The sequence below is a fragment of the Phalacrocorax aristotelis genome, chromosome 4, assembly GCF_949628215.1.
Source record: "Phalacrocorax aristotelis chromosome 4, bGulAri2.1, whole genome shotgun sequence".
NCBI classification, from domain to species: Eukaryota; Metazoa; Chordata; class Aves; order Suliformes; family Phalacrocoracidae; genus Phalacrocorax; species Phalacrocorax aristotelis.
In genome coordinates, this window is record NC_134279.1 from 16,749,500 (window position 1) to 16,771,410 (window position 21,911).

Genomic DNA, 21,911 nt, shown 5'->3' on the forward strand with positions numbered 1-21,911 from the left:
GAGCTTCAGTGGAGTACTGGGTTCTTGTGATGCAATGTATATTCACAATACAGGAAATAGGTGCTGTGGCTAATGCATTTGAAGTACTCTTGGTGTTTATGCAATGGTGACGAAGTTTTCTGTGCTTTCTACGTTTTTATACTGATACGGTTATGCTGATATCAGTAGAGTTACACTTTTCTGTTTTGTGTAGCAGAAGGATGATCTGATTGAGCAAAGGCTATAGTTGTCATGTCTGTGGTCAAGTGCCCTGTATATCAAGTTTTGCATTTGTTATGCACTTCCTTAAGTTCAAACAACACAGAATCACAGAATGGTAGGGGTTGGAAGGGGCCTCTGGAGATCATCTTGTCCAACCCCCCTGCTTGAGCAGGCACACCCAGAGCAGGGGGCACAGGGATGCATCCAGGCAGGTTTTAAATGTCTCCAGGGGAGAAGACTGCACAGCCTCCCTGGGCAGCCTGTGCCACTGCTCTGTCACCCTCACAGGAAAGAAGATTTTTCTCAAATTGAGGTGGAGAAAACAACATTCGTAGCCTTGTATCAGAAGATCTTGAGGGGAAACTGGTATGTTCTTGAAGTGCAATTTGCATTTTTCTCAAGCCAGGGGTGGGTTTCCTAGGCTAGGTGGAGGGAAAGAACAAACAAAGGTGTATTTTGCCAAATGGAAATTCGGAAAGTCTTCTCATTATGATCTCCTACTGACTTAGGAAACACTTTATTATTGATAGAAGTAATAGTTTCTGATCTTGGAGCCAAAATATTTAATGGGGCGTTGATTTGGCAGATTGCTTATTTTATAAAGGCCCCTACTGATCATGAGAGGCTTTCCCAAACGGAAAGCACGACTGTATCTGTGCGTGCCATCCTGAGTTGCACCCAGCCAGAGAGAGCATGCTGATGGGCAGCTGCGCAGTGGTATCAAGTATTCCTTGGAGAAGCAGCAACGGCAGTGCAGCACGGTGTTCTGCACATCATGAGTGCTGCAGCCCTTCTGTGGAAAAGGACCTCTTCACCTTCTACTCCGTGAGCAAGCCTGTGAAGGCACCCCCATTCTGGACTGCTTTGCTGGTGGCATTGGTGAGTAGACGGGTAAACAAATGTACCGCGGGCACCACTCTGGGGGGTCAGACTTGCACTTGGGATCTCAGCTTTGGCTGGACTAGTCCCTGTCATGCTGTTGGTGATGAGGTGGCAAAAAAAGGTTAAATTTCCAACTATTCAGGTACTTGTTAAGTCTATTCAGGGCAGCACCTGTGTCAAATGGATTGCCTGAAACCTGTTTAATCAACAGGTGCCAGTCATTAACCTGTGGCTGAGCCTCAGCTAGCTGAGGCTTATTCCAGAAGAGAGGGAGTAGAGTCCTTTCAGTCCTCAACGTTCAGAGGGAGCATTTATGAACAGCATTTTTTTATGTCACAGTCTGGGCTTTCTTCTGGTTCTGGTAAGTTCAAACAGATGTGGTGTTAGCTATAGCTTATGGCAGGTGCTCTGGAAAGTGGTGTTTGCTGCTGCTGAGAGCAAGTTGGGTTTGTGGGGAAATGGCTTAGCGCAAGTAGCTTGAAATCCCTTCTCTTTTGTGAAGATTGATGTAAATGCTGTAGGATCTGGTGAGAGATGATGGTGTGATCAGAGGGGATGTTTCTCTGAAGGAAGTTTGTGTTGTGGTGTTACTGCAAGCAAAGGTAAATGAATGCTGTAATACTTTCTTCAGTTCTTGGCTGTGTTGTGCTATGCGTTATCAAAAAGCCTCTATACCTGGAAAGCATGCCTTGCGCAAAGAATATGTATTTATTACTGTTTCTGGTCCTGACATACTCTTGGTAGCCCTCCACCTATCGGCAGGACTTTGTTTCTGCTAAAGATTCCCACTCTGCTGGTTTAGCACTCAGCAGAATAGACGGCCAAAAGAACTAATCCGATACCAAGATAATACAAAGAGTTATCTCTGGGTGTTCTGCTGATGGAGGCTGTTCTTTTCTAGGAAAGGCAGAGTTTAGAATCAGAATCACAGAATCATTTAGGTTGGAAAAGACCCTTAAGATCACTGAGTCCAACCATTACCCTAATACTGCCAAGTCCACCACTAAACCATGTCCCCAAGCGCCACATCTACACATCTTTAAGTACCTCCAGGGATGGCGACTCAGCCACTTCCCTCGGCAGCCTGCTCCAATGCTTGACAGCCCTTTTGGTGAATAATTTTTTCTTAGTATTATCTTAAATCTTTTTCTTAATATCCAATCTAAACCTCCCCGGCGCAGCTTGGGGCCATTTCTGCTTATTCTATCACTAGTAACTTGGGAAAAGAGACTAACACCCACCTCACTACAACCTTCTCTCAGGTGGTTCTAGAGAGCGAGATGGTCTCCCCTCAGCCTCCTCTTCTCCAGGCTAAACAACCCCAGCTACCTCAGCTGCTCCTCCTAAGAATGCTGTGGTGTCAAAGGCTTTTCTGAAGTCCAGGTAAACAACATCCACAGCCTTTCCCTCATGCACCAGGCAGGTCACCTGGTCACAGAAGATTAGGTTAGTGAAACAGGACCTGCCTTTCATGAACCCATGTTGGTTGGCCCTCATCACCTGGTTGTCCAATATGTGCCTTGTGATGGCACTCAAGAAGAACCGCTCCATAACCTTCCCCAGCACCGAGGTCAGACTGACAGGCCTGTAGTTCCCCAGATCCTCCTTCTGGCCCTTTTTGTAGATACTTGTAGATACTCAGCACTGGTGAGGCCGCACCTCGAGTACTGTGTTCAGTTTTGGGCCCCTCACTACAAGAAGGACATCGAGGTGTTGGAGCATGTCCAGAGAAGGGCAACAAAGTTAGTGAAGGGTCTAGAGAACAAGTCTTATGAGGAGCAGCTGGGGGAATTGGGGTTGTTTAGTGTGGAGAAGAGGAGGCTGAGGGGAGACCTTATCGCTCTCTACAACTACTTGAAAGGGGGTTGTAGCAAGGCGGGGGTCAGTCTCTTCTCGCTAATAACAAGTGATAGGATGAGAGGAAATGGCCTCAAGCTGCGCCAGGGAAAGTTTAGGTTGGATATTAGGAAAAACTTCTTCACCGAAAGGGTTGTCAAACATTGGAACAGGCTGCCCAGGGACGTGGTTGAGTCTCCATCCCTGGAGGTATTTAAAAGAAGGGTAGACGTGGTGCTTGGGGACACGGTTTAGTGGTGGACTTGGCAGTGATAGGTTAGCGGTTGGACTCAATGATCTTAAGGGTCTTTTCCAACCTTAACGATTCTATTATTCTATGTTAATACTACTATGGTAGAGTGGTAGCTGTTTTTTACAACTACTGTCAGAAATCGGCATGATTTTAGGGGTCTCGTTGTAATTCTAAAAACATGCTAATTAAATATTTGCAAATTTAGAATATTAGAAATATTATGGAGACCTTTTTCTGCTGTGGTGCTTTTAATGTGTGGGATCAGGGTGGTGATTTTGAAGGAACAGTGGAGTTTCTTCAGTTATTCCACACACCTGAACAGCAGCAACAAAACCCCGATCCATGTTTTTCATACAGAGCTGGTGCCCTGGAACAAAAATTGTTGTTTTAGTAGCAAAGGGAAATTCAAAACTGGGACTGCTGTGGGAGATGAATTTTAGTGCCGCTTTAGTCAGGGCATAATTGCTGTTAGATATATTGAATAAGAACGGCCTAGATATGGTGACTATCTGGATTGTAGCTTTTCCATTTTATGTACTAAGTATCATATGCCCAGAGATTTAAGTGTGCTTGTATTATGGCATCTCTGTTTTGCTTTCTCTTTCTCTTATTTCCTTTGAATTACTTCTAAGAATAAAAGATGACTATATTGTTCTTGAGAAACTGGCTGCATTCTAGTTAAAACCAGAGATGGGCCATTCTGTGGGTCTGCTCTAAACCAGTGAGACCTTTCCCATATAGGGTTAGGCTATTTGTGTAAAGCCTGAGATGAGTCACTCACTTGCATTTCCCATGTGATACAACATTATATGAAAGCCAAAATAGTTTACTTTTGTGCAGAACCAACCTAAGAACTTCAGTAAACTAATCCAGTTAATAATGCATGGCTGTGCTTATGCGTCATAATTGAAAGCTGCTCTTTAAAAAAGCGCTGGATCAAAAACTGTAGGAAATGGTTTCTGATTTTGTTTAGATTTAGTGAAATTCAACTACATGTAACCTAAAGCCCTGCAATTCAAATACAGCCAGTCTCATGAGGGGAAAAAAAAATTCTATTAAAACATAGAAAATAAAATTTGACAGAATAAATTCTAACTTGTATCTGTTAATAGTTTATTTTTAGTTGAGACTTAGTAAAAAGAAGCATATTATTATAATGACTATGTAAAATAGTCCACAACTTTTTATAAATTATGGGAAACACAACTACTTTTTGTAAATTAATTGAGATGCTATCAGAAAGCATTGTCTTGAAGCCAGAGAGATTTGTATATTTAGTAAAATCTGAAATTACATCCAGCTTCATACTTGGAACTGCACGATACAGTCAATTAGTTAAAGACATTTAGATGTGTGCTTTGGAAATGATGCTGAATTGCACTGGAATAGACAAAAAGAGGTTTTCAAAAAGTGGTATTTGCTAAATGGACAAAGTTTGAGATATAGTTTACTATTTTCTTTAAGTTCTAATTATTTTCTTCCCACTGTTGTTCACTCTGTATTGTGAGCGCTGAGCTGCAAAATTCTGTAGCACAACTGAGTCTCATTGTGTGTTTAGAGCTTGGTGTATTCGGCAGTAGATCCAATAACAGATATTTGCAGATTGCTCTTGCATTTTGCTTTTTTGTCTTGTTTATCCTGTGTGCTAGGGATCCTTTTTCAAGCAAGCCCTGGTAGCTGCAAATCCAAAATCTGACCATTCTAACTAGAGATAGAGCCTTTTTAAGACCAGTGTTTAAGTATTCAGTGTTTAAACACTCTAAACTTCAGAACTTCATATTAACTGGCAAATATTATTTTGATGAGAAGGTAATAATTGCTGCTACTTTTTGGTGGAGCTGTGCTTCTCTGAAATCTGCATCTTATGTGATTCTCACTCTGGGCTTCCTGTTTCCAAACATGACAAAGGCACTTAAAATTCAAATGCTGTTTGAAACAAAGAACAGAAGCAACAGCTGAGGAAAATGTCTTGGTGGATGGTTGAACGACAGCTTGCTTCTTCAGTCCCTGCACTGGTATATTTTTTTACAATTCTATTTTAGTTTAAAAACAAAACAAAAATCCCCCCAGAAAGGATTCCCCTGACAGAGATAGAGGAAGAAGTAGATTAAGAATACTTACATATGTTATTTATATATTAAAAAATGATTTATTAGGAAAAATTACCCTGCGATCTGTAAGTTTTAGTTATTACTTCCTCCTAGCTTCTCTTAAGTATTCAGTTAAGATGGGGGTCAACTATTTCTGCATCTAAAAACAAGAGATCTTTGCTTACTAAAGTAAAGTAGTCCAAAGGAAGATTTAGTGACCTTCATAAATATTCTTAATGACTAGCTGTAAGCATGAGCCAATACTTGATTGACGTAACATCATCATAAAACACCATCTACCTTAATGCATTTTGACAATTATTATAATTAGTAAGTTCAAGAAGGTGGGTATTTTTCTGTAAGGGCAAATTTTGATGGGACTCTCAGTGAACTTAGTGTTACACTGATTTACAGCAGGGGAAGATTCAGTTCTGGGATTTCAAATCTAGAACTGCAGGAGCTGGCTCCACTGGGATATATGAACAACTACTCATGTTCAAGGGAGCCAAAAAGGCTGGGGATTTTTAAGAAGACATCTTTTTAATAATTCTTTTTTTTTTTTTTTTTAATGTAGACATTGTAGCAGTTGTGCTGTCACTGGTGAGTGTTTTGAAAAAACCTGGCATTTACTCAATACCTATCAAATCTACCTATCAAATCTATACTATCAAAAAGTACATAAATTTCAGCTACTTCTATGAAACAAAAATAAAAGGTGACAGTCCTCTTTGACAAATGTATAACTTGAGTTTACAGTTTCGATAGCCACTTCTTTCCTTTTATAGCAGATAGAGCAGTTCTGGTTTAAAGTTTCTATTTTTGCCTTCTTCCAGCAACTAGTGGCTCTACATAGAGAGAGGAATTAAATTATACTTATGAACCTTCATTAAGTGTTTTAGTGTTAACCAACATGTCTTTATTTTTGTGTCAACTGTGATACCCTGAGCAGCACAAACATACCGCCTATGCACCCATAGATTTAACATCTGTGGAACTAAATTAAGGCATGGAGTAGTGATATAACTTTCCTAGGGCCATGCACGGAGTTAAGAACTTGCCCAGCTATCTCATGTTTTTATCCGATTATGTTGCTGACATGATCATCTTTTCCAGCTGTCGTCACCATTTTAAAATAGGTGTTTTGGCATAGTCTATAACTGCTTCTGCGCCGTGAATCAAAATACTTGTCTAAGAATATTTAGCTGTTGATCAGTCATTAATTTAGGGACATGAATTCAGGGTATGTATGTCTTTATTCTCTCCTTCCATGAGACAAAGTAGTAGTTTAGAACTGGCAGCTGTTGACCAGGCAAATTACCATCCCTTCTATTCTATATGCATGAGGTTTTGTGGAATACAACTTGTTAGATATGTCTCCTAGTCCATGACAAATTTTTTTTTCTTTGTAAAAGGAGTATCTAGGCCTTGCACAGCTGAGCAGCCACCCTCTTAGGAAAAACAGAACTCAACCCAGCGTTCATCGCTTTGTTGCTGCTTCCTCTTTATGAGTCTCCCAATTCAGTAGTCTGCCACTCACTGCCTTGTCTGTCAGGGCTCCCTTTCCTTGCTGTAGGTGGCTGATTAGCCCGCTCTATCTGAAATTATGCTTCCTTTCTTTAGCTTAAGCTAAGGCTTGTTACAGAATTTACCAACTGTGCACACAAAGCCAGCTAATGGACTCTTGCTAGTTTCTGTTCTGAGTAAGCTTAGTGTTATCTTCATATTTTTGCACTGTACCAAAATATAAATGTATATAATTTTCTACAAAGGCCACTCCCATACTCTCCAAATATCTTGAACTTACTCCAGTGAACCCATTACAAAGTTAATTCACAATGACTGGATGTAGCCCAATCTTTTTATCTTAGTTTAAGACATGTAACGTGTTTTTATACCTTTACTACCCTTTGTTTGCCAAGATGCTGTCATTCTTTCAGCTGTACCATGACCTTAAGTTATCAGTTGGCACATTTTGATCTTTAATTGCCTCTTCAAAAGGTAAAACACTCATATTCAGCCATGTATTACCAATGTTTTCCATAGGAGTCAATGAACTTTAAAAGGTTACGGGAATCCCTCAGGTTAATTTTATGAAATCTTTTTGGTAGGTATCTTACCGTTCAATCTTTCCAGAAAGAAGATGATGACATTTTCACTGACAAAATAACTGAGTTCTCAAAGAAATTAATTACTTTTTTTTTTTAATATGAAGAAAGTTTATTGCAGGTCTTTGTTTTACAATTCTAGTAGAAAGTATAGCTAAGAAAGAAAATGAGCTATGACCAATTCATAAGAACGAGCAAAGGAAAAGAATAAGCTGAATACATACTATATTGAACTAAGCTTTATGGTAAAGATAAAACCTCATCTATCTGTGACTGCAGATTAAGGATAGCTGCTCCCCAGTCCTTGTTTCCAGTGCCTGCACCAGGTGAATAGGGGGATAGCACTGACAAACCTCTGATAGCTATTGATGGCAGCTCTTTTTGTAGTAGGTCCTCAATCAGCCCACCATAGAACTAGGAACTGCTCCATTCATGCTAGCTTAGATAACATGAAGCAGGCCTTCCGTTCACAGGTCCAAAGACATTTTATTTTATCTAATAGGTAGTCTGACCCTGGAGAAAGGTGTGGATGTGACACTTGTGGTTAGGATAGAAAATGGCTAGAACAAAAAGGCTTCCTTGACTTCAGTCTTTGTTACAAATACATGTCCAGTGCTCATCTTTACATCCCAAGTCACTTTATTTAAATTCATTCTAAACACTACCCTGTAGCCTGCAAGTCTGGTAACAAACTTGATGCAAAAACAACCATCCTTCCCTCTATCTCCAATGTTTATCTCATGATATTTTACAGTTAGTCCACTAAAAATTTTTTTGTGAAAATTTGCCTCTTGAAGTTTAGTAGAAACTTGGCTAAAAAGAGAGGCATCAGAATAGAGGGTGAGTGTAAGTTTCCTTCCCTTGTCTTCCTCTCCCACTTTTCTGAGAATCCTCATCAGAAGAACAGAACGGGGCCTGCTTGTAGAGGAGAGGCCAGGTAACCGTTCTTCATCTCACTGCTCATATAAAAATATGATTAGCTACACAATAAGTTAGTCTGTTTAGGGCCCAGGGCTCTGTGAAATGCAGTTAATTCAACTAACACTGATAACTTAAAAATCACCTAACACTGCCAGAATCTTTCCCCGACTGCTGTTCGCAAGACAAGGGCAAAGAGCACTCAAAAAGCACATTCACTCACCCGCTATTAGAAGATCAGTCTCCCGTGACAGAGCCTGCCTTGGGCTCGCCACGAGAGGGTGCACGCAAACTGAAAACAAACTGTCATGTGAAATGAAGAGAAACTGTGGCGAGAGTGCAGGGAGCTTCAGTTGGACTTGGTTTCATCAGTCCTACGCACCGGGCTGGTCCCCAGCAAACTCGGGAGACGCTGAGGCAGGGAGCGTGGGGGATCTGAGTGGCTCACAAGCAGCAGGGAAGAGGGTCTGGGACCCAGCCACACGAGGATCGTCAGCTGCAGCAGTAATTCCAGAAATTGTCTCCATTCCAGCTCTACCAGAGTCCTGACAGCGCTTGCTGCAGAAAATCTGACTCTCTTTATCTAGAGCTGTGTTCTAAAAACAAACAAAAAAAACCCAAGGCCAAATATGAAAAGAGCAGTTAAATCAAAACCCTGTATTACCTTCAGGGTTAAAACACTCTACGAGACATTAAGTGCATGCATTAGATCCAGGAAAAAAAAAGGAGAAATAACATTAGACATCTTACATATAATTAATTGTAGCATTTTATGGTGCTGACTTTGGAAAACACATGGAAAACATATCTTCCAGAGAGACATTTGCCATGATGGTGTGAGTTTAAAATTTTTGTCTTGCAAGTCTGATGTGGAAAAAAAAATAATTACATGAGTGATTATGATATCGCAGGAAGTCTTCATACTAGCTATTAGAAAAATTTATGTACCTGTGTTTTTGCAGACACAAGGCATGATGCTTAGTGAAAACTTAATAATACATTTTCTGTAACAAACCACATGGTACAGAAGGCTTTACATTTCTGCTTATTGTTGAGAGTAGGCAAATGACCTCTCACAAAGCTGACGCTGTGCCGAAACCACATAATTTCTGAATGCTATACTTAAAAATTAGTTTCTTAGAGAAGAGAGTAGCAAGTCAGAATGAAAACTGAGAACTCTACAGTGCAGTAGCTGGCTTATCTGGAGTATGTGGTGTGTCTGCTGAAGCTGACAACTTTCATACCCGCTGAGGGATACTGCAAGTTATATTAAACCACAGTGTGAAGTTTAATTGCTACTGGAACGTCTGAAGTGACCTAGAGGGAAATCTAGTAGTTCCTGTGTCAAAAATATACACATCAAAATTGCTTTCTGAAACTTGGAGGGACAGCATAATTGGTCTTGTTTCACAGTTTGAAGGCAGATACTGATCATTATAAATCCATATACTTCTTGGCTTGACTATTCAGTTTGTGGAAGATCTTCAAGTACCGGTGGTAACGCAGATTTAAGTTAATACAGATTAATTAATTAAGTTCTTTGTAGTTTACTCAGTTATGTAGAATGGTGCAAGGTACACTTACTCTGGTTACGTACAGCTTGGGCTTTCTACAGGGATCCACAAGTGCGTGACACTGAACTGAGGAGCACACGTACATGTTTCACCTTTGTGGCACCCCCTGTAACATGAATGTTAGACATTCCGTTTTCTTAATTTAGGACTGATTAACTTCTGACTAGCTCTGTGATACCATAAAGGCTGAAGTGACAATTAAAATTTTTAATTTAACTGGAAACAATGCTTATTTCAGCCGTTTTGGTTTTTTTGTTCTGTCTTCAAAGAATTCCTATCTTTTTCTAATTGTTTTTTCATCTTGTAAGTAAAATTACTCCCAGGAGAACAGACCAAGATATGTCTAGGGAAGTGAAAAATAGCTGGTTATGTCAGTGTTTGCTTAGAATATTTCAGATATGCATCACTTAATACAGACGACTTTTTTGTTTAGTTTAAATGTTTAAATGACTTTCCTTTACTGATTTTGTGTGGCTGTAAAGCTCTTTCCACTTCAGACTGGCCAAGTTATTTCTCCTTTCTTCTTGTTACAAATTGAAAACATGTAATTTTTGTGCAGCAGAACAAAGCATCGCAGTTAGTACGTACCATTGCCTTGGACCTACTCAGAGGAAAGCAATGCAGGCATTGGGAAAGAAGGGAAAGGGAAGGAAGCAAGGGACAGAAACTAGACTTACTTTAAGCAGAACTAACACAATTGCAACAAATTTTAATTTACAGAACATTTTGAAATTGACAAAAAAAAATCAGTAATGAATTAACAGCAACATGCTTTTAGGGGCAGAGAGAGTCTCCTGTGCAAGAACACTGAAGTAGGTTTGTGCAGCTTTACTTATCTGCCACGTGATGTTATTATCTGCATTGGCCAGGTGACAATACTTGAACGAAGTGATGCTAAAAGGGATTCCATTAAATATGCAGGCGGACTGATAGAGCAATGCACTGCAATACATGAGAATTACAATACTGTGCTTGTCTGAATCTGAATGTTTTTAAGCAATGAGTGCTAGTACAAGTGAAGAACTTCTTAACATGAAGATAACTAAATTTCAATGCTCTAGATAAACTAGGGCAAGCATAACAAATCGGGGGCTTAACCCTCATCAGATTACAGTGTTTTGAAGAGGAAGTTACTTTTCCCTTCAGCATTAACTGGGAGCTGCATTCAGAAATAATAATTATGCCTTTGCATCCTTCCATACCTGTTAGAAGGAAATAAGGCAGGAAAAGGGAAAATGAAAAGTTTTAACGAGGTGTACTTTCCTGGCTGAAGGAATGTCAGTAGCTAACAGAATCAGAAAAAAACCCCACATCAATACGAAGCCAGAAGCTACGCTGTGTCAGAGATCTGAGACAGGCTTAAGTGGCATGCAAGTTGGAGAGGGGCTGAGAGTTAGAATTAAAATTGCTCTTATTACATATAGTGCATTTTGTACCAGTTTTCAGCTTCAGGCTTATCCATAGTCTCAACAGTATAAAGAATGAAGCTCTGAAGTCCCTCTCAAACTGTCAAGTCAAACTGTCAAATGAAATGTAGACAACAGCATGAACCTGGAATCCATTTTCTGACTTCTCATTTTTATTTTTGTGTTACCACTTTTCCTACATTTAAATCTTCGGCCTATTTAATTCACACAGATGTATTTGCAAAAGCGTATGTGTATGCAGAAACATTATTTAAATTTACCTACTTTCAGATGATTAAAACAATTCTATGTTAACATAAATGGGCTGGACTTCTTTGAGAGTAATTAATATTAATGGGATAGGGGTGGGGGTGGAAGTCATTGTTATGCTACTACCACAGACGGTTTTATATTTCTTTTAGTAACTGAAGATACTCCTTGTGCGCAGTGTCCGTCCTTGCATTAGACAAGAATGAACCGCAATAAGAACAGAACGGGAGTTCAATCTCTACAGCAGCTGCATATTCTCTGCAAAAGTGATGGGTCAATTACAAGTGCAGTTCTGAGTACTGATAACAGTAAACTCCATTTCTTCTGCCACGATTCACACGCCTGCCTTCTGGAATTACTGTTTATGTAAGTTCAGCTGTAGGTCATCAGGGTTCCTTTGTACCCTTTGAAGAAAGTTCCCCATTAGGGAACAAAAAAAACCAAAGCTGGGGTTATATTGGGACAAAATTAATGTGGTAAACATTCAGTACTACACAGAAAGTTTCTGAAATGGAGTCTGGTTTCCCAGCAAGTGTAGTGTTGAACAACAGTATGCTCCAGATCAAGCAATACTTGGTCAGGCAGCGGGGAAGAGCCTACTTAACTAACTCGGTGGTCAGTATGATAAAAAATTACAGTTTTTATAATGAACGATTTCAAATTGTTAATAAGCTTCATTTCAACATACAACTACTTAGTGTTTACATGTTTCTGTTTGAAAGCTGGTTTTTATGGCTTAGCTAGCATACTGCGGTAGACTTGGCTGCTCTCAAGAGATGATGAGACAATCCACACTATACACAAATAAAGACTAGAATTAGAGACTATTCTAGCTTTGCTTTTGCTATTCTTGCACCACACATGCCCATAGAGCACTGTTAGGAAAATATGCAAAGTATAATATCAATGTATAAAAATGTTCATTTCTCTTACCATGATGACAGAAACCCCAGCAGATGTGTTATTTGGCTTGGGTAGGGTGTTATTAAAGTGCTGCTTCAGTTTACCTGTTACTTCAGCTTGCATATTATTCTCCTGGGAAGTGTCATCCTGTATTAGAATAAACACAATATTGAAGTTAGGAAAAAACCCCAAAGTATGTTTGACTGTAACTGAATAAAATAGAAATTTTCTATGATCCTCAGGTACTTCCTGCTTTTTAATGCAAAGTAAGTGTTCAGACAGGCAGCCCAAAAGTAAATGCCCTCTGCTACATGAGATATGGGCTAAGACAAATTACAGAGGAAAGGATCTTAGCAATCACTGTTTTATGCGATAAATTCTATTTCTTAAAATGCCATGTGATGCCGTATACTTTCAGTCCACTCTTGTCTCACAGTTAAAACCCGCAAGTTTGATTCAGGCATGTTAAAAATAACATGCTTGAAATAATGTTAAAAAAAGCATATTTGTCATTTGGCTTGCTTTTAAAGCAGCATTTTAAGTGGTCCATCATGTCCTAAGCGTGGAAACATTATACAGTACCATGAATACATTTGAGAGGAGCTGTTATGCATAGACACACTTGTTATAACTGTCTTCTCTTATTTGGGGGAATATTCAGTCCCTCTTTTAAAATGTATGTGGAAATAAACTTTGACTATGTACATGTAAACCTAGTATTTATTAATAATGAACTGATTCCAAAATCAATAAGCAATGCACTTAGGTGTTCCCCATTGCTGCTGACCAATAAGATGAAGGACATCGGCTTAGTGCCTGCATTAAATTAGGTATTTTATTTGCTAATTTTATTTATCTTACGAAGCTGCAAGTGCTTTAACAAACAGGAGATTATACTTCAAGTAGCATTGCAGCAAGTAAGATACCAACACGCACAACAGTGCTTCCATACGCACATTTTTGAGATGACTATTTTCTAGGTTGAATGGGAAATAACAAAAATGATGCCCAAGTCACACATACGCCTATTGCGTTATGTTTAAGCAGGGTTATAGCAACCCCCAGCACCTTCTAATCACAGTCAGCAAGTGCTACCCTTCACTCTTTTCTTTCAGAGCACTGAAGCTAACAGTGCTGTCACAGCTAAAGCGAACTTCAGACTCTTGCTCTTCTCTTTATTGTGGAAATAGCACTAGTGGTTCCAGAAAAGGACACAGAAGTGCATTACTGCTTCTGAAAACTACAATTTAATGGTTAGATTTATAGATTTAATATCAAATTAGAGACAAGTAAAATGCAATTTACTCACTGACACCCAGGGATGGCTTAGGATCTGTGCTGCTGTATATCGGGCTTCAGCATTCACGTGTAACATCAGGCTAATTAACTCCTTTATTTACAAAAAAAAAAAAAAAGAGGGTTTGAGGAGAGTGGGGAAGGACATTACAATGGAAAATATTGTTACATCAAGTTCTTCTCAGCACAATTTTCTTGCTACCTGGGTGAAAAAAGAACACAGCTTACATTATAGCAGAACCAGTGACACCAGTGTGACTTCAGTGGAATAAAAAATTTGCCCTTCAGGGTTAGAGGATGCTGGACAGTGAATTTCATGTCAACTTCCTTACTGTATCTGTGTTTCACTGAGTCTTTTGAAACCAGATGAAAAGGAAATGTTAAAAAAACTAGCTATATTTTCCTGATTTGTTCTCTATATATTCATGCAGGTGACCAGAATGAAAACAAACCTGGGGAAGATGAGATCCTGCATGGGCAGTGTACATGCACATAGTAACAGTACCTAAAGAGCACAAATCAGAGGCAAGAAATTGCATCTCAAATTCAAGAAACTGCTGAAATTATTTTAAAACTATTTTCTCTTTTGTGTTGCTCCATAAGAATAAAAGACATTTCACTCATTTCATCAGCTAAGGATCACCTGGTATAGGAAAAAGAAGATAGAAAGAGAAAGATGCTCAGTTCTACTAATTATATTGTTAATCCCTAACAAGCTGATATTGTGGCTTTCATCATATTTTAGAGGCACAGGAGCAGATGTCTTTAGCTTTATCAAATAATTCCATGGGCCTTCTGCTAATAGTGCCTATGTATATGAGAAACCTTGGAGGTCATTGATACAAAGCAGTCAGTAAAATAAGATTTTAAAAAACCCCAAAACCCAAACCACCTTTCTTCAATAGTTTATTCATTCAAATTTCTTCTTCTGCAACTAACAACTAGTTTACTGGTTTAATTCATGGTTCTACAAGCCTATTAAAACAAATATGTCCCCCTCCCACATGAACAACTTCGTGTACTTGGAGCCAAATCCCCCTCTCAAAAAGCCCCTTTTATAGCCTCCAAATTGTCAGTCTTCATATTTTTATTAAGACTATTTCCTTGAAATTGTTCATCACTACAGTTTTGGGAAATGGCTTCTTCATGCAGCCAAGTGCTGGGCCCCGCACTTGGGTCACAACAACCCCATGCAACTCTACAGCCTTGGGGCAGAGTGGCTGGGGAGCTGCCTGGCGGAGAAGGACCTGGGGGTGTTGGTTGACAGCTGGCTGAACATGAGCCAGCAGTGCCCAGGTGGCCAAGGCAGCCAATGGCATCCTGGCTTGAATCAGTGTAGCAGGAGTAGGGCAGCGATCGTGCCCCTGTACTCGGCATGGGTGAGGCTGCACCTCGGATACTGTGTTCAGTTTTGGGCCCCTCAGTACAAGGAGGACACTGAGGTGCTGGATTGTGTCCAGAGAAGGGCAACGCAGCTGGTGAAGGGTCTGGAGAGCAGGTCTTATGAGGAGAGGTTGAGGGAACTGTGGTTATTTAGCCTGGAGAAAAGGAGACTGAGGGGAGACCTTATTGTTCTCTACAACCTAGATGATTCTATGACTCTATTCTGTAGCAACAAAAGTGAGAGGTTTTCTCACCAGACAAGTTATTTAGTCTGTGTAAGTCTGAAGTAAAAGGTCACCTTTCATACCAAGACTGAGGGCCTTGTTTGTGCAGAATGCACATCTGGAATAGCGTGAGATGACTGGAGTTTGGGAAGTGTTGGCAAATGGAAAAACAGCCATTGGGAAATGCAGCTTTTCATTGGGTGGGTAACAAATAATGTCCACTTGCTAATTTGCATACTCAGATAACATTCAGCGCATGTTACTGAATTAACTTGAGAAGTAGGGCTTAAAATTTGGAACCCTTGTCCTACAGACACGATCATTTTAAACACAAATGGCAATGATAACACAAGAACTATTAGCAATGGCAAATCAAGCTGGCTGCACCTCTTGAAAAGTTCTGATAACCGGCTCAAGTGAAATAGGAACAAATTACGCCAACTGCATTCACTCCACACAGCAATATTTTTTCTGTCTTAAAAGCGTGATAGGAGGGTAAAATACAGGCACACACTTATTTTACAGCTGAAGCACTGAACCTGCTATAATAGTGCATCATCAGGTAAACTGAATAGCATGTGATGTTCACTGTGTGCGACTGGCATTCTGCTACACTTACTCACTCAGACAATAACATGATGGCCTGCAAAACCTGAGCTTTCATCAAGTGCTGTTAGGCCAGACACCGCAGCTGGAACAGTGGGTAAGAGTCTGGGCTGAATCTTCTATTCTGCCTTTTCAACAGAGCACAGTCTTTCAGTGGCTTGTCAGAAACCCTATTTCAGGTTGGAAAATGTATCAGTACCTTTGCTGAATCAGTGATGTTATCCCAGTAGGGAGAAGGAAATTCCAGCTTCCCAACAAGTATCTGATCAAAGAGGTCTTCCTGAAGGTTGTTTTCACTGTAGAACAGCATAATGAAAGATCATGAGAAAGGAGTCAATTTGGCATGCAAATTTGTAACTTGATTTTGGGATGGAACAGGAACAATGTTATATCAACCACTATAAATGCATAATTTGCAAGCTTATATAGTGGCAGCACTTCTGAGGTGTTTGCTATAGTTACCCTGTCAGGAGTGATGAGAACAGAAAAACTAACACATTGAGGTGAAAGGACTTCCACTGGAATAGCAACTGCATAGCTAACATACAGGAAAGGTGATTAAAAAATAAGTCACTTGCCAACCTAGTTCTAAAGGACCTGCTACAGAAAGCATATGATAGGGGAAGCAGTGTAGTGAAATGAGCCTCTTCTGTTAAACTATCACAACAGGAGAATTTTCAAAATCCAAAGAGGAGATACGGAAAATACAAGACACATTTAGTTTACTGAGTATAGGCAGGCTACTGATATTGAAAGGGTAAGTACTTTTGTAACAAAAACATGGTATCATGAATATTCAGGAGTCAATGGCAGCAGGTTTTTTTTTGTTTCTAACCTCTGTTGGCCCTAGCCACTGCGAACATCCACCCAACCTATTTCTGTAATGAACAATTTACATCTTGGGTTGGTTCTGCAATAAGTATTTATTAACCCCAGTTAAGACCAGGGTCTAATAGCACAGCATGGACATTCTCCATGCCCAACCCCCAAACTCTATTCAAAGCAATTGCCATTTGTTTGTATAATATACTTTTCAAAACATGTTTTCAGTTTTAAACATAAACTAACCACATACAAAAAAAAAAATACCTAAACAAAATGATAATTTTCCTATTGACAATTGTTTACATTGTATTCTTTGCAAAACATTTGGTCTGGTGATTTTTAGTTAAAAACTAAGTACTTGGCTGTAAACATGGACAGACAGACTGTGCACAAATAACTTATAAGTTAAGAGGAGAATTCCTGTTAAAATGTGCTAATTGCTTCTCATTCCCTGGCAAGAAAATTGCTGAGGCACAAAGCATATCCATTTGATTTTTTTAGAACTCATACATGTTGTGACATTGAGTAGCAAGAATCATGTTTGCAAACCCCTTCACTCATATGACACTTAGCAAAAAGATCAACAAGGTTAAAAATGCTACATGAGCAAATTCTTCCCCTCACCTCATTCTACCATTAACCTCAACCTCAACCCTGCAAGCTAGTAAGCTGCTGTGTCCAAACACAAACACTAGAGGGCAAAGTATACACGTTCATTGAACTGGGATACACGTAGCAGACAAAAGGAAAAGAAACTATGCCCTCGCAGGACCATATCCCTGCACACAGCAGTAAAACAGTTGCTCCCTTAGAAAAATAATAAAATTGATCCCAAAACCTGACAAGAGGGACAGGTGAAAGCAATTTAAAAAAAAAGAATAAAAAGGTGAAGAAAATATGTCAACCTAATCCCTTTTTTCCTCCCAGGTATGCCTTCTTCAGTGAGATAGGTAAGACTGGCTCAGAAAGAACTTGGTTCTTTACTATTCCTCCCTTTGACATACAGGGACACTCACCTGCGAAAAGGTGGAAATCCGCATAACAGTATGTATGTGATCACACCTGCAGCCCAAATATCCACCTTTAAGCCATATCTGAGAAAACAAGACTGTGTTACTTGTGCTAGATTAAAAAAAAAAAAATTCCAATCAAGCAATTGATTACATTTACATGAACATATATTGAGAATCTGTTCTAAGTTACTTGCTGATGACGTAGAAATTTATTTTGTACCTAAGCATCATTTAACTTAGCATCCTTCACTGTCTTTAGGAAACCATGGTAACATCATTTTCCACTGATTTCTTTTTCTTTTTCATAAGTCTCAAGGCTCTCCAGGGTCTTCTGAATATACTCAGATTCAATTCAGTCCCAATCCAGAATCACTAATGATAAAAGACAAGGATGTGCTTTCTCAGTCCCTATATTGGAGTAGCTATCTCTAAGGTTATCATGTGTTGCTAAGCAACAAGATACCAATTCTCCAGTCTCTTGAGTGAGTAACACAGGGAAAAAGAACTGTGCTTTTTTTTTACAGCACAGAAATTAAAGCACTAGAGGTCAGAGAGAGGTCTTTCTTCCTATTCTTTTCTATCCAGTAGGTTCAGGTTATCAAAATCTAAAACATGCAGATGAAGTACCCTTTGACATTTGAGGTCACTGCAGCTGTGAAATACTTCTCGATATGACAAATGCACTGAGCAATGCTTGTAACAATACAACAAACCTCCGCCATGAGGAAGACCAAATTCAGAATGGTCACAGCTATGGCAAGAGTCAGCTAGGATGGAATGGCGGTCTGACAGGTCTAAAAGGAAAGACGACTTGTAAAATTCTATCGTTTTACAAAATCATTTTGTATTTACCTGTTAAATACAGAAAAACGAGGCTCTTTAATTACACCAACAGTTACCAAATAGCTTGTGTCACCTGAACAAGGGCACTTGAATCAACATGATCTAATTACACTTGCTCTGAGGACAGGTTTAGACTAGGTGACCTCTGGAGTCTCTTCCAATATGAATTATTCTGTTTCTAACATGACCACTGTGTTTTGCTTCTCTGTTTTTTCCCCAAGCAGCTGCCACGGCTGGTATAATGGGCCCTGAACAGTGAGGTGAGGCAGGGAACACAAACCAATAAACTTCACTGCACCAGCACTGGTCCTACGGGGATGCTCAGGAGGCAAAGGTGAATTCTGGGAGCAGGTTGAGCAATGAAACTGGCCTCTTCGAGAAACTGAATGATGCCTGCTTTCTCATAGGTGGTTTGGTTACAAAAAGATGGAGGACCATCCTTATTATAGCATTCTAGTTTTTACAACAGTTAGGAGCTACCCATGAAAAATAACTCGTTTCAAGACCTATGTCTTAGTCATTCTCACCCTGTCTCTGCAATGATTTCCGGAGCCACGTATGTGGGTGTACCACAGACAGTATATAAAGGTCCTTCAACCACAGTCGCCAGTCCAAAGTCTCCTAGCTTCAAAGACTTGGTTCCATCTGGATATTCACATACCTAGAATCAGCAAAATAAAAACAGAATGAGGAGGAGAACATCTGCATCTTTTAAAATCCCTTAATTTGTTTGGAAAATAATAATACACCAAGAAGACAGGAAAAAGAGGTAACTTCTCAGCCCTGTAGGGAAGAAGAGAAAAATGGTATGACCATTGATTGCCACAGTGCAGCTGGAGCTACTGTTCAATGGCACTGTGTGCCAGCTGTGTAGGTCAGACCATGATATGGCCTCAAGCAACTACAAGGGGGAAAAGAAAACCCAATCCTAGAATGCTGAGAAGTTGTAAATATATTAAGAAAAATATAATAATATATTTCCATTTGATTGGGACCTAGAGTTTAAAATGGGATTGGCAGCTACAATCACATTTGTTTAACATCTCTCGCTAACTTAGCATAAATCTAGTCGGTTAGCACACTGACATAGGCAAATGTCTTTCCTAAGTTTAGTCCAGGCAAATGCAGTACCGGCGTGAGAAAGCTGACTGAGAAGTGCTTAGGTTTCTGTGCAGACTCAGGTGCATCTTAACAAAAGCCCCATAAATGATCTAGCACATTTTGTTCTGAGTCATTTTGTTGATGAAAGAAGCTAAATTTTAATAGAACGAAAAGTGTTTTATGACAGTGATAGCAAAAGTAAAACAATCCAGACCAACAGCAAAGGAAACATCCCTAATAAAGTAATCTTCCTTTTATCCTTAAAGTAAAATATTTATGTTAACATGACTTCAACAGAATCTAGTTTTTAGAATGTAGGGCACCAGAATGGCTGAATTTATTTGGTTTTCTCAAAAAACTGATTAATGCTAAGGTGGCAATACCTTCCCTCATTCCTCTGTGTAATTCATATCATTAATGGAAACACTTGTTCTCCTTGATATAACACCTTCATATCTGCTGTTACTCTTAGAATTTGTATTTTTAAATGCACAACTAGTAAAGAGAATGTAATTCAGGCAGCGGGATGACCCTGTGCAAAAGAACAAACTACTTGCAATTATAGGTAGCCATCAGTGGGAATTATCTGCATTTACATTCAATACCAGTATGTTATCTTAACATTCTGCCAGTGTCAATCACAGTGAATAGGATTTGCATCTGTTGAGTAATCTCTTTAGGCTTTCTAGGCAGAAAGGACATTTGTGCCTATTTATAACTGATTCAATCACTAATGAGAGCTTAATATTTCTTTGGACTGGCTGTATTTGAAGATGCACTCACAATAAGTCAGACTTCTACCTTCATTTTCTTTCTCTTAAGTGCCGTGTTGCTGTGACTACATTTTCCAGGAGAAGCCCCCACTCCCTTCTTTTGCTAAACAATCTAATTTATTTGAGGGCTTATTTAAATTGCTAAATACTGTTGGTGGAATTAGTTGAGAATGAATTGACTATTAATTGGAAAATAGTTTCAACTTGTAGCCCTAACCTCGTAACGGTTCAAAATCTGGTCTGGGATATGCCATGACTCCTGCTCTAGATGCAACCTCATCAAACAGGATTGACAAACCCAACAGAAGGCTTTAAGGAATGCCTACCTAGTGTTGATGAAAGCTGCTAGCATTCCTGATGACAGTGCCTCAGTCGGGGGAGATTATGGCCCTGTTTGTTCAGTGCATGACACGCAATATCTAATACCCAATATGTAATACATAAGTATAACCTCTGTGTATAAGCAAGATAGCACGCTGTTCCCAAAGCAGACTTCATGGTAATTCTTGTCAACACAGTTATTTTATGTCTCTGCTGAAAACAAAAGTAGTCAGTCCCCTAGGACAAAATAAATATATGTACAGAGTTAATTCACAGCTAGAATACTGGTAAATCATCAGAAAGATGTTCCTACTATGACAGTGAAAGAAAAAGGAAAAAAAAATTGCTTGAGATAACCATATGATCATTCAAAGAAATGGCACTCAGCCCACCTTTTCTTCCACTTGCAAACTGTCATAAATAATTCATTGACATAGCTTTAAAATTCATTGTTTTGTGAGACAATACTCCTGCTTATCCAAATGGCAGCCAATCAAAATGTAAATAAAGATAGGTCTAAGGACAGGTTTGAGCACAGCTTACTTGGGTTATGGTGATTGCTACCTCGTGGCAGAAGATTTATTTCATACATACTTATTCTAAATTAATATTCCTGCTGTTCTCTGCTCAGCTCCTTGACATTTATATACAAGCATTTGCATTAATGAGAGCAATGTAAGAGAAAATACTAGGAAATAAATGGAACATACCAGGAGATTTTCTGGCTTGATGTCTCTGTGCACAATGTTGAGACCATGAAGGTATTTGAGTGCACTGGCTAGATTGTAGACCATTGCACTCCCATCTCGCTCTGTATATTTTGTAGAAGAGGTGATAGCATCGAATAGATCTCCTCCCTAGAGTAATGGAAATATAATAGATCACTACATGAAAAATAATTAAGACGATGATATTTCATAAAAAAGCTGCGTAAAATCTTCCTTTACAAAAGGCATGCTCAAATGCCTGTTAAACAGTAAAAAAATTGTTTTGTGGAAAGATTATCTTGTTGCCATGACACTAGGCTGGGACTTGGGTCACCTACATTAAATTCTCAACTGTACTCCAGGCTTCTGGTGTCTGAGTTA

The 21,911-nt window shown here is 39.3% G+C and overlaps 1 protein-coding gene across 6 annotated transcripts in view; it reads right to left on the minus strand.

Moving 5' to 3' along the window:
- Window positions 1-7,431: 7,431 nt before the first annotated feature.
- The window catches only part of DCLK2 (doublecortin like kinase 2), a 92,670-nt gene continuing 78,190 nt past the window's right edge, over window positions 7,432-21,911 (minus strand). For 2 of the 6 annotated variants that reach the window (XM_075090416.1, XM_075090415.1), the window contains 7 exons: window positions 21,534-21,680; window positions 19,156-19,289; window positions 17,789-17,866; window positions 16,147-16,243; window positions 13,748-13,828; window positions 12,469-12,585; window positions 7,432-8,881 (listed from right to left, as the gene is read on the minus strand). In XM_075090416.1, coding sequence (XP_074946517.1) covers window positions 8,660-8,881; window positions 12,469-12,585; window positions 13,748-13,828; window positions 16,147-16,243; window positions 17,789-17,866; window positions 19,156-19,289; window positions 21,534-21,680 — 876 coding nt within the window. In that variant the 3' untranslated portion in view covers window positions 7,432-8,659. Of the gene's footprint in view, window positions 8,882-9,871; window positions 9,966-10,717; window positions 10,802-11,295; window positions 11,379-12,468; window positions 12,586-13,747; window positions 13,829-16,146; window positions 16,244-17,788; window positions 17,867-19,155; window positions 19,290-21,533; window positions 21,681-21,911 lie in introns of those variants that run through there. The other 4 variants (XM_075090420.1, XM_075090418.1, XM_075090419.1 and 1 more) reach the window with 3 other exon arrangements.